Source organism: Vombatus ursinus, unplaced genomic scaffold (genome assembly GCF_900497805.2).
Source record: "Vombatus ursinus unplaced genomic scaffold, bare-nosed wombat genome assembly UNPS02014778.1, whole genome shotgun sequence".
NCBI lineage: Eukaryota > Metazoa > Chordata > Mammalia > Diprotodontia > Vombatidae > Vombatus > Vombatus ursinus.
The window spans coordinates 29,533,799-29,547,916 of record NW_020954556.1 but is presented as its reverse complement, the minus strand read 5'-3'; the positions used below and the strand labels follow the sequence as shown (position 1 = coordinate 29,547,916).

The following is a 14,118-nucleotide window of genomic DNA, read 5'->3' as shown; positions in this document are numbered from 1 at the left end:
GATTTGTTGATTGACAGAATAAAATAAGACAAAATATGTAGTGTTTTGTGAACTTTAACATGCTACATAAATGGTAACTTATTATTAAATACCTTTTGGTTTAGTCTATGCCACCATTTAATCAAAATTAAATTTAAATACTGATTTTCAAACTCAAATTCAAATTTAATGAACTAAATATATACAAGGAATTTATGTATACATGCAAGTACACACATACATGTAAATGGTTCTAGTTCCCAAACATTTTTTTTTTAGAGACAAACTATTAGAAATGAAATCTCAATTTAAAAAAAATGAAAGATTACCTCTACCATCACCATAATGGGCAAGAGGGATGGTGGCCTATACTGAATACTCTGTAAATTGGCACAAAAAGCAAAATCTTGACCTGCTATTTTATTTCTTCAGGAGAAAAATAAATTTGACATAGAAAATAGTCCATACAGGCAAAAGTAATAGAAAAGTTTTATTTTTTAAAATAGGTAAAAACTATCCATTATAATCACATTATAAGTGGGTTTTCCCAGCGGATAGGCCAGTAGTGCATAAAGTCAGCTAGCTTCTATTGAACTAGAAAGGCTTTAGCATTTTCTGTCCTACTAAAATTGACCTCAGTAAATTTTGAGAAGCTCAATGCCACAAAATGCATTCATTACCAGTTGACAAATTTTTGTACCATAAACTCAAAACGTCTCCTTTAAGTTATGGAGGGTTCTTGATCTGCATTGGTACGCAGAAACAACCACATGAATAAAATCTTAGTTCTTCAAAATGAAATCTTTGTAGAACACCCCATATATATTACCAAGTTTAAAATGGTGTACAGAAACTTTTTTTTTTTAAATATTGCCCATAACTCAGCTTTCAAGGCAACTAAATATAGGGAATTAAAGCATAGGTCCAGATAATCAATATCTAAAACAAATATCACATGTAACAGAAACCAAGGGGAATGAGTGGATATTGTCTTGGAGAGATCCTCAATCAAATATCTATTAGCAGAGCTAGAGAGGAAGAACTGCATTGTTAAATAGGTCAGCCAGTAATTAAATTTCTATTTAACTTCACTGTTGCATATTTGTTGTAGAAAAAGTCTTTTATGAGATTTCTAATTCATCTTCTAGGGTAGAAGAACCTTTTGAAAAAAGAAAGTCTACCTTTAGTTTCTATCAACATAAAACAAAGTATACCCCATGGTGCTACATGTATTTAATAATTAAATTTACAAAACAGTCAGGAAAATTTTAATTAGTAGTCACATCAGTTCATATTCACACCCACTTCCAGACTCTCTTTTTGCTGTGATCATTTAAGAACCTCTCCTTCTTTCATGTTCACATCATTCAAATGTATCATCTAATCAAGATTCTAGTAGTGGATATTTACTTCCATGGCATTCTTCCTCCTTTTTAAAGAATTTCAGTAACATGTCCATAGTACTCTCCAACTCAACTCCCATCCTTATACTAAGGGACTTCATGGCCTCTCAAATCCCCTAATAATTACCAATTCCTCAAACTTCTCAATTCCTGTGCCCTATTCCCTAACTCAGCATCAAGTGTAAACAAAGTTGGTTACATTCTTGATTCTGTCTTCCAGAATGAAACAGAAATGTTCATCACATACTTCATTATGTACTCCTCACCATTCCCCCCACCTTACTTGTTCTTCTCATACTTTTACACCTTACCCCTTTGTACCACATCTCCCCCTACCATACATCTCCCCTGCACTCTGATCTAGTCACATTGGCCTCCCTGTTACTGCTCAAAAAGACACTCCATCTCATAGCTCCAGGCATTTTCACTGGCTGTCCCTTCCACATCTGGAATGTTCTCCTTCCTGGCTTCCCTGGTTTCTTTCAAATCCCAGCTAAAATCAATCCTTCTACATGAAGATTTTCCCAATATCTCTTTATTATATCTAATATCTTCCTTCTGTTGATTATTTCCTATTTTTCCTACATGTAGTTTGTTTGTATGTAGTTGTTTATATGTCCCTGCCATTAAATTGTGAGCTTTTGTTTTTCTTTTCCTTGTATCCCCAGAGATCGTTCATTCCAGTGCCTGGCAAAAAGCAGGCACTTAATGCTTACTGACAGTCATGCCCCACAAGTACTTCAATGTCAAAAGCTTTGAAATCCCAACAGATCATAATCTATCACTTCATGTGGCCCTATAGCTTATACCTCTTTTTTTTTGTCTTCCTCCTCATCCCATCCAATCCCTCTGTCACTCAGTTGTCCCTCAAAACATCACTTGTATTCCAATCTCATTTTCCAAGTTCTACCTAATGATGTTTTCTCAGGGCTCAGGCTTCTTGATCTTTAAGCAGCATCTGACACTGCTCTCCTCTTGCTTCTCCCAACTGACCTCTCCTCTGTTATCTCTACTGGTTCTTCAATTATATCACATCTCATAAACCTGGGCATACTCGGAGGCTCAGTCTTGGGCCCTGCTTGAGTCTTCCTATATTCTAGCATTCACTTGCTAACCAAATCAGCCACCAGAGGTTTAATTATCATCTCAAATCATATATCCAAATCTACATATCCAGCCTTAGTTTTTCTCCAAAGTTTTAGTCACACTATCTCTAACTGCCTCCTTGATAACTCACACTGTCTATCTTGTGGACATCTCAAACCCATGTTGAAAAACATGGTTATCTTGTTATCTTCATCCCTTCTACACCCCATGTAACTTGCCAAATCTTGTCATTTCAACCTCCACCACCACATCTCATACCTGTCCTTTATAATCTAGTCACAGTCACCACTCTCATTCATAACCCAATGCTGAAACATCATCTAATTAGTCTCCATGCCAGAAGTACCTCCTCTCTCTAATCCATTCTAAATTCAACAAGGAAGTAGTTTTCCAACAGTTTACTTTAAAAATTCCAACCGATTCTTATTACCTATTACCCCAGGATCAAATATTAGGCTTCTGTTTATCTATAAAAGCCCTTCATAACCTGTACCCAACAAATCTAACCATGGTTATACATTATCTCAAATTCTTACATTCTGTAGTCCAGGAAAACAAACTTTTTTTTTTACTACTAATCATACAGAAAATGATTTTTACTACAAATCATACAGAAAATGTTATTTGCTGATACTCCACATGTGCACAAGCGGCTCCCTATGCCTGGAATGCTTTTCCATCTCACCTTTCACACAGAATATATAGTTTCCTTCAAAATATTGCTCAAGTATCATTTTCTACATAAAACCTTTTCGGATTTGCTACTACCCCAAAATTTTACTTTGTATTTATTCATATGCATTTTAAATATTTTTTTATGAATATGCTCTCCTTCCTCAATAAAATTAAGTTTTTTGAAAGCACAGGCTATTTAATTTTGTCTTGTGCCTGGAAAATTTAACACAATGCCTGACAAAGTGAGCACTTGATACATGGTTAAAGAGAGCCTTGATATTCAATATTTTATAATCACTATAAGCCAGAGGTGTCAAACTCACAGGGCCTAGTGCAAGCTGAATTTAGATTCAAACGTAACTGAGAAATATTTAGCAAATTAAAAAGAGAAATATGAAATCAAATGGATGATGTTAATTTGTGATTTTCTAGCTCGATATGTGGCCCGCAGAGAACCATTTCTATTTGACTTTGACATCACTGCTATAGGTCGTTATGTTTTTAAAGATAAATGTAACAACTGGAAACGAAACTAAGCAGGAATTCCCTACATTTTGCAGTCAATTATTATTCATTATTATTTAAGAAATATATACATAAAATGACTTCTTTATCTTATTGTAGTAGAAAGTGAATTATGAAAATACCCAAAATAAATGGCATTCTGAATTATGACACCTTTTTAATCACTCCAACAATGTTAATTATATCAAATAATAGCTCATGGTATGTTTTGTAAAAGAAAATATTTAACTGTTTTCAAAGTAATGAAGTTGTAGTTTCACAGAACATAGGATTTAAATAAAACAGGACTATAAAAATTACAGATTCAAAACTGGAAAGGGACCTTAGACATTATCTAATTCAAGCCTTTATTTTCTAAGCTTTCCCAAATCAGATATTAAATTCTATTAGCTACACGAATAAAGTGTAACAAAATGTACTCTAAATATCTAGGTTGCTACAGCGAACTATTTCATTAATAAATTAGAAAGTAACCATTGAACACTTGTGCAGAGAATACTTTAACGAAAGTACAGAATTTTAATCGATATACAATTTTATGAAAAAATATTTTTAACTCTGTTAAAACATTATGAGGCAATGGATTATCTATCAGAAAGAGTTCCTTTAAAGAAAAATTTAACTTATTATTGTGTTGGAATCTGTTATTTACTGTAGTTCCCCAAGATAACTCCACAACTCCTTCTCCCAGTACTAATTTTCAAATAATTTTCACTTACTCAAATAACATTGTTCAGCAACTGGCATATTTTTAAAAAGATAAAATCTAGAATTATGAAAATGTTTGGTACTTTAATAAATTAATATTTAAGTCTTGGCTGCCTGAAAGAAGTCATTTTTAATGGTTATGAATGTTATTATTAATGTTATTCTTAATAGTTAACTTATCCATACTCAATGAAATAAAATTTCTTAATAAAAGCACTCTCTTTATATGTTCTTTTATCCAATATTTTCATTAGTGTCAATATATTTTATTTTTGCACTGAACAAAATGAAGATCTAAATTATAAAGATACTGACTAGCACTGAATATTTTGGTCATTCTTCTACAGTGACCTGAAATATAAATGGAAAACATTATCAACAATTTTAGGAGGAAAACAGCAAAGGAAATCAGTCAATATTCTTTCTTGGAATTGTGTGGGTATATTTAATTCTGCTGCTGAAGACATATTCAAATATGTCCCTGCAGCTAGATGATTTTTTTTCTCATTCATCTTCTCCCTTTCGGTTAGAGACAATCTATAATGAAAGTTTTTGAAAAATGAAAATTGCCTACAAAGTCCATAACTGGAATAAAGAAGTGCTCCTCCTGCCTATTCATTATTAAAAGGTTTACAATACTTTTAAATGCTGAAGTCCATAAACAGGACCATAGTTAAAGAGTTAAAAGGGACTTATGAAAGGTCCAGAGTGGTCACACAAGGCAATAAACATTAGAAGTAGATTTTGAATGTAGGTCCTATGATTCAAGAACTACTGTTCTTTTCCACCCTAGAGAAAACGAAAAAAGATTTGCCAACAAAAGAATCAGCATTACTAATGCAGTTTATATAATCATGGTTTCTATTTCACATGAATTTTCATTTGATCTAAGATATTATTATTTTTGTATATGTATACAATATAAAGAAAAAAATGAAATTAGATGAAATGTGTTATTGAAAAATTACCTTCTTCTAAATGCTTCCAGATGTGTCTTCAACATAAGAAGTCCTCTTTCAATAATGGTAAGACTTGAATGTGATTCTTGTTCAAGGTTGCTAGAGGCTATCATAAGGCTTTCCATACACTTACTAATAAATTCTTGCTCTTTCTCCAAACCTGTTTTACCTGAAACCGGAATTTTTTTAAAAAACAAAAACATGAATTAAAAAAAAAGCTGTGTCTACCTTCAAAACTATGAAAAATTGCCAAATATAAAACAGAACACATTTTTGTCCACTTCATTTTAGACAGTATTACAAATATAGCTTAAATTTCTTACCATTAATATAATAGGAGTTGATATACTGAATAGCTGCCCGACTAACATCACCAGAGTGTGCTCTTAAAGCAATGCCCCAGAATTGGTCCATACCACATAGCTATAGAGAGAAATGTGACATATTTGTCAAACTACTCTGACAACAACAAAATAAAATCTCATGGCATTAAAAATATTAATACTTTCTCAAGTGGTCAATTATGGTCTATTAGTTGTGAATAATGCCTGTGTTAGGTATTTTAATGACTTAGAATGTATATGTTTAAGTAATACAAAGTTTTCTATATATGTCTAATAAAATTCTAACTTAGAGCTGAATTTTAATGCAAGAGCTAGAGAAGTTGGTCTGGCTAGAAACAAATCAATGCACACAGGTATAATCTGACAGTGGTTTAGCAAAAAAAAAAAAAAATTTATATATACTGCAGAAAGCCTTCCATTATGTCACATACAGAAGTTTTTAAAACTTAGTATTTACTTTAACATAATCCAAAAACAAACCACCATAGGAATCTTCAATCAACTCACTATGGGTACTTCATTAACTACATAGAGTTCTAACTGACTACTGTCAATTATCCCGATGCTAGAAATAACAAAATGAAATTGTAACTAGAACCAGTCAGAGAAGTTAGGAATCTTTGTGAGAAATATAAAAAACAAATTGATTCTTCTGGTAGCAGCAATAAGGTTTTAAATGGTTGCGACTTACTCTCAGATGAGCAAAAATACAATCTATACAGAAGAGCTATTACTTAACTAAAACTTTTGTGGTTAGCTTGAATAAATAAGTACAAATAATAATGTGCTTAAAGTTCAAAAAGACAGTGATGATCAAGAACCTAATCCAAAAGAACAAGAATACAAAGAGGCAGAGGTAGGAACACATACTAGGGAAAACACTGGCAAAAAGAATCAGAGATCGTCCTTGTACCTCCCTCATTCAATATCTGCTAATTGTTCTTTTTAGAAGTGATGTAGAGCACTAAGGTCTATAAAAGAAATCAACCAAAACTTGCCAATCAATTTTATTACATAATGAGATTTCTATAAAAGAAGGTTAATATTTAATGAGAGGTCAGGGAGTTGCCCTGGGCAAAACAGGACAGTAGATGTGAACTTGACAACTCTCCTGACTTCTTTAGGGTAAATGACAGGACCTCTGGGATCTGAGAAGACGATTTGCCTACATATCTGAAGCTGGTTAAAGTTCATAAACTTGTAATCCAAATAGCCACTTATAGACTAGAATAATTTGTCTAGGTTTAACAAGTATTTGCCAACAACCATGAAATGACTTGGATATGACAAGATTCCAAAGAAATGGCAGCAGCATAATGAAATGTAATTGAAGGATTATCCAAGTATTAAAATCATGCCTTGTATACATCTTTAATCAATATGTCAGAAATTTCTATGGCTCTTGACAGAAAATGTTTTAGTGCCACCTTAACTATAAAAGGAACTATCTTTAAGAAATGAACAAGGAACACTAAAATCTTAGCAAGGTTTTAATAATAAAGATTCCTACTAAATCTAGTTCAAAATTTTGAAAGAGAAAGATATCAGTGGATAGGAAAATGAATTTTTCCTAATTATGTAGAAAGATCTTAATAAAAATAGGTATAGAAAAACAAGCAAGTATACACTTAAAGGGAAGTTCCCAAAGCCATACCTCAGAGTTTGAGCCACCATCATATGCACTAGTAGCCAGTCGTGCCAAGTTGCAAAGATGCTGAAACAGGTTTAAACCAGTCATACTAATAGTTTCAGGTTTTAGCTGTGGCATCTAAATAGAATAAAGATATCTTAATGTAATAAAATTCATAAATTTTTATTTCAAATTATCTAGAAGAGAATATTGGTGACAATAAACCACTAAAAAAAAAAACAAGACAATCATCTGTTGAGATTATGGTGATTCAATCTGATAAGCATTTTATAAGTGAAATACAAGGCAACAGAGATAAAAAGAAAAACAATCAACAAGCATGAATCAGATTTCTTCTATGTGCCAAGCACTGTGCTAGAGCAAAGGACACAAGAAACTGCTCTCAAGAAAACCTGTTTTATTAGGGGGAACAACACACACACACACACACACACACACACACACACACACACACACACAAAATCATTGAGAAAATAAATACAAGGCATGGAGGGGTTAGGGTCGGGGAGTGGGGTGGTACTAAGAAGAAGGATCAAGAATGACCAGAAACAGGAGGTAAATTTTAAGCTGAGCTTTCAAAAGAGAGATCCTAAGAGGGAGAGGTAGGGAGGGAACATTTTCCAAGAATGGGATGTTTTATGCAAAGGCGTGGGGATGGGACATGAGAATATCATATGTGAGATTTATCAAGAAGGGCAGCTGGAGTGGACAATAAAGTATATATGGGGGCATAGTGTATAACAAGGTGAGAAAAGTAGACTGGAGCAAGGCTGTAAAGGACTTTAAATGCAAAATATATAACATACTAAAGGAACTAAATATACTGTAAACATTTACTGAACAGGGGCAGGTGGTAATTTAGAAAAATCTTTTTGCATCTGTTGATTATGTATTGGAGAAAGGAGATACCTGAGATAGGATCATCAATTAGAAAGCTATTTCAATAATCCAGATGAGAAGTGATAAGGACCTGAATTAAGAAAGATGCTATATGAATGGAGAGAAAGGTATGGTATACATAAGAGATGTTATGGAGGCAGAATCAACGAAAAGTTCAGGATGACTCAAAGTTTAGAACACAGATATGTTTAAAGATGGTACCTAGCCTCAAAAGAAATATAAAAATTCAGAAGAATAGTGTATTCAGGTGGTAACATAACAAATAAGAAATTTAAAATAGTCCTTGCCAAAATATTTTACTAGGTATTCAAAGCAAAATTACATAAACATAGTTTATAAATGGATTTATCTCTTGGATGAAGGTTTAACAATGTACATTTAAGTCACATTTAACATAATCCAAACAATGCATGTGAAAGAAGCAATTTTCTGAACAGAAATCAGTGATGATTATGAAGATGGATGAGATCTACTCTTACCATAATTACTAATTTATAACCACATCACCTAACTGATGTGTCAAAGCTTATCCTGGAAGGCACTAGCACTTAATTATCTTTCTAATTGTCTTAACATACACCTGTGAGAATTACTAAAAAACCCTGGAAAGCATTTCCTGATTCTCCAAAAATGAGAAATGAGGGAAGAAATATTATTATTCATGTTTAGAGTCAACTCTTCGTCATCACCATGATGAAAGGTAATATTAATAGACATTAACTGAAAAAAGATCACTGACTCAGCCCTTCTAGAGGAACAGAATATGGGGAATAAGACAATGCTACTGTACACTTAGTAGGTACAAGGAAATCATCTAAAATAACATCCCCACTCTTACAGTGGAAGTTCCTTGAAGCTTGTAAACCAAGGACATGTGGAAAAGAAGTGGGCTTTGCAGTCAAATGAAATTGATTAGGCATATTTGTTCTATTCTCTATATTAGCAAAATAACATAATCAGAGCTCTAATGTTCCAAAACGGCATCATAACTGGAAAACTAGATTACACTAGTATTGTTACTAACAATGACAAAAAAAAACTGTCACTGATCTCCTGTGATGGATAATTAATAAGAATAAAAGGTATTTTAATGGCAATTTAAAATAAGTGCCTTTGCTACAAGTAAAAGCATGTATGTAAAGCACATTTATTCACCTCAAAGTAATATTTCTAGTTTTATCAACATTTGCCACACATTGGTAACATACAGATTTTCAATTTTATATAAATAGATAATTCTCAGAAAAAATGTGTATACACACACACACACACACACATACACACACATGCATAATTTCTTTTTGGTTAATTAAATCACCACAAAAAATGGTAAACTGAACATTTTTTTCAATAGAGAAAAAAACAGCATATGAAAAAGATGTACAAATGTGGAAAAACATGTGACAAAGGAAAATAAGTGAATAAAAGTGAAATTTAGAGAACAATGATATAAGAAAAAATCCTAGAAAGTGAGAGAAAAATTAAAAGCATGTACATTTAAAGTGATTTCTATACCTTTTCTAGAAAAAGATGTTTGTAAGTTTCCATTCCCATTGCGTGTTGATCTTTGCTCCGAACTTGATTTAAAAACCAGTGAAGTGCATCATCATAACACTCAGAATCTTCAACTAAGCAGTGCCACAAAATGTCGACTTGTTCTAAACTTAGCCCTAAATATAAAAAGAAGCTTTTATTTTCATGGATAAGAGGGCTCCTCCCATAAAAGAAATGCAAATGGAATGAACACACATATCTCTCATAAACCATTTCCAATGTATTCCCTATATGCAAATACCTAAAACTGAAGGATACACAAAATATCTTATGCCTGACTGGATCCTTAAAATATGAGTAAATGATCCACTGACCAAGAATCACTAATGAGGCCTTAAGGAATATAGTAAACATAGTAATGAAATTATTTCAAGAATATTTAAATAAAACTAACAGTTTACCTTATTATAAATTACCTTTAAGTACAAAATAACTGTGTACGTACATCATTAATTTTTTTTTAATTTATAAAGCATGGCAGAAAGTGCCACTTGCTAAGTAATATCCTTATAGTAATCAGACATTTTCTTTAACTTAGGTCTGGTATTCTAAAAATAAGATTCTTGTCTACTGACAGCTGAATCATTATCTATCATCATTTTTACTATAAATTAAACCAGAAGAGAAGTTGCAGCTAAATGGAAAGACAGACAATTAGTTCTTTTTGTAGGAGAAAATAAAGCCAATGATTGGTTCTGTTTCTGTGGTGCTTTCAACGGCAACAAAAAGATATTATAACATGGGACATTTAGCAAATTCCAACAGCAGTGCTCATGATAAATATCTGCAAAAACACTGCAAGGAAAAAATTCAGCAGCTTAGGCACCAACATCTGCTGATGTCTAAGGACAGGGGGAACTCTTCAGGTAAAGGAATAGGAACTGGACCTGTGATTTTGTTGATATAGAGAATTCTTGAATAAGGAAAACTCCCATTACCAAAACAGGTTAGCAACTTCTTTTCAACTTATCGTTTCAGGGCAGCTACTCTTGAACTTTTCTTAGTCATGAAACACTTTGCAGTTTGGTGTAACCTATAAATCCCCCCTCAGAACGCTTTTACATATATAAAATAAAATACGTTGGATTACAAAGAAAACCAATTATAGTAAAATATATTTGAAAAAACAGGTTCATGGACCCCAGGGATAAGAAGCTATTAGTCAACACCGATTTATTAAGTATTTATTATGTGCCAGGAACTGTGCTAAGCTGAAGTGACATGCCCATGGTCATTCAGTCAATGTCAGAAGTGCTACTTAAACCCTGGTTTTCTAAGACCCTCCAAATAAAATCTACATAAGTATTAATAATCAATGACTTCAAAGAATAGAAGATGACAAGAAGGGGACCAAAGAGGAAGAATAGAGAAGGATGACAAGAAATTTGAGTTAGGAATAAGAAAAGAGATAAAGCTGCCTCATGCCTACATATCATGAATGTATAAATAAAGATATTACCTTAGCTAAGAAACCCTTGATCTCTTCATGAAGTGGAGAAATACGGCAGCCAAAGATAGCACTAGTTCTATAATAAACTGATTAACTTCTTTGTAAAATTTTATACTTCAGGATGATGGCAGATTATGAAGAATATGATCTGATACAAGTGAGAAGTAGTGGAAGGGAAAATAAGTTTGGCAAGAGACCAACTTGAAGGCTTTCAAGAAAAAAACTTAAGGGCAATGAATAGACAAAAAATGGAATGCAAAAATTTCTATTAAAATTTAATTATACTGGATTCATCATCCTTGGACACCAAAGTCCCTGTTATATTGCATTAGAAAACAGAAACTACATTAAAGAAAATAAAGATGAAAAGAGTAGTTAGACCAAATCAATTATCTGTATAGGAGATCCTTATAATAGGAAGTACAATTTGAGGGCATTAATGGATAATGTATCAGAAGGTATCTGAAAGAAGGAGGGATACTGAATGCTTAGAAAAAAGTTCTCATGTTATTATTCAAAGAAGACAAATGAGGAAATATCAACAAATACCAATACACATGTCAACTCTGCTCTTTCTGATAAATGCTACAGAATAATCTAAAGGGCATCCTTTAGGGACTGGGAACAGGAACCATGCAAGTTTCTGTCATCAATTTCCTACAACAGACCACAACTGCATAGCTGCAAAATTGACTTAAAGAATACAAAAACCAATTCTGTTTAATCTTTGTTGACTATAAAGATGCATTTAAGTGAGCAAAATACCGTCTTAAATGTTCTAATCCAACAAAAAATTTCTCAGGCTTAGTTCAAAATCATACAGAATTCCATGAATGATATAACAAGAGATAATTTGGTTTGATTATCCTCTGATATTACTGATGTCCAGCAAAGCATGAAAAAGATGTATATGCTATCATTGTGGAAGACGTTCAGTAGAAAGTCTAAAAGATGAAGATTTCACTGAAGACCAGTTTTTAAATCTTTTATTGAGTCATACTCTACCTTCCTCCCTGCTATGCCCCTGCAAACTCTAGTGAAGTCCAGGGACCCTTTCTCAGAAAAAAATGTATTAAGATGTATAAAACATAAAAGATCACAAAGAAAACCAATTATATTGAAATAGTTATAAAAATATTTTTAAAACAAGCAAATGGATACAGGTTAAGAACCTGTGACAGGGAGGTCCTCTAGATGCTACAGGTTACCCAGACTGCATCAAGCCCAAGAACCTCTCAAACAATATTTATAATGTCATATAAGAATACATAAGTGGTCATGATATCTACCAAAAGATACCTATCTCTTGGTTGATAACTTTACTAGCTCCGTGATCTGGGGCAAGCGATTTTATTTCTCTAAGTCTGCTATCTCCTGTACACAATGTGGGTAAAGATCATACTCTGTTACTAATGTAAAAGGAGTGTTGTGAAGAAAGCACTACGTAAATTGTAAAGGGCTATATAAATGGGATTAATAATTAAATTGTGACCTGAGTTCTGCTTGATTGGATTTATTATTACAAGAGGGCGTTCAAGGCAGACACTGTATCCACTAATGACTATGATTTAAAAGCAAAAAGTTCGAATAAAACTTAGTTTCTAAAAGTGATCATAGCTTAAGATAAGAGGTCTCAAATACTGATTCTTTTCACTTATAGCACAATTATCCATAGTGCTCTAATAATGGAAGGTAATTCCAAGAACTTATGGCTCCAGTAAGTGGTACTGCCAGTAGTCGGTCTCAAGGCAAATTCAAGAGTAGACCAGGCCTCAAACAATATATTTTACAATATGCCCAAAATGATAAATGTCCAAAGGCAGTTTTCAGAGAAAGAAATCAAAGCTATCAATTAAGAAAGAAATAAGAAAAAAATTTCTTGAAAAACTAGAAAAATACAAATTAAAACCTGAGGTATCATTTCACACATATTAGATTAACTAAGATGACAGAAAAAGAAAATGATAAATGCTGGAAAGAATGGAGTAAAACAGTTAAACTAATGTACTGTTGCTGGTGGAACTGTGAACTAGTCCAACCATTTTGGAAAGCAATTTGAAACTATTCCCAAAAAGCTATTAAACTGTGCATATCTTTTGATGTAGCAATTCTGCTAACTAGGGCTATACCCCAAAAAGATCAAAGGTAAGAAGGAAAATACCTTTATGTATAAAAGTATAACAGGCGTTTAGGAGTGGCAAAGAATTAGAAACTAACGAGTTGCCTATTATTTCGGGATGGCCGAACAATATGGCTTATGATTGTGAAAGAATACTATTGTACTGTAAGAAATTATTTCAGAAAAATTTGCTAAGAGCTGTAAAAACTGATGAAAACTGAAGGAAGCAGAAAGAGAAGAACAATCTACTCAATAACAGCTATATTGTAATACATAATCAACTGTTAGAGACTTAGTAAGTCTGATTAACAAAGACTCATAATGAAATATACACTGCATCTCCAGATGGAGAAATGATCAATTCAGAGTAAAGACTGAAGGATACTTTTTTCTTTTTCTTGTTTTTTTTTTTAAACATAGTTAATGAGGAAATTTGTTTTCCATGACTATACATATTTGTGATAGGTCTTGTCTTCTCATTAGGGAAAGAAGGGGGGAGGGAGGGGGAGAGAGGAGAGAGAGGGAAAATTTTGACCTAAAATAAAACAGAATAAAAATGTCTGTTTTTCAGAAAACAACAACAAAAATTAAATTCTCCCAAGCCCCAATAACATGCTAAGATTATTTCAAACTTTAAAAAGTGTAAAAGACATAAAAATTCTACTGTAAGGTTAAAAGATCAAATACAAATTAAAGTTATCTTCTAATTAAAGACTTACTAAAATGATCTGGTGATCCAAGAGT

The 14,118-nt window shown here is 32.7% G+C and overlaps 1 protein-coding gene across 3 annotated transcripts in view; it reads right to left on the bottom strand.

Moving 5' to 3' along the window:
* Positions 1-14,118, bottom strand: part of USP34 (ubiquitin specific peptidase 34) — a 317,492-nt gene that overhangs the window by 122,615 nt on the left and 180,759 nt on the right. For all 3 annotated transcript variants that reach the window (XM_027865141.1, XM_027865140.1, XM_027865142.1), the window contains 4 exons: positions 9,767-9,921; positions 7,355-7,468; positions 5,680-5,779; positions 5,366-5,525 (listed from right to left, as the gene is read on the bottom strand). In XM_027865141.1, coding sequence (XP_027720942.1) covers positions 5,366-5,525; positions 5,680-5,779; positions 7,355-7,468; positions 9,767-9,921 — 529 coding nt within the window. The remainder of the gene's footprint in view (positions 1-5,365; positions 5,526-5,679; positions 5,780-7,354; positions 7,469-9,766; positions 9,922-14,118) is intronic.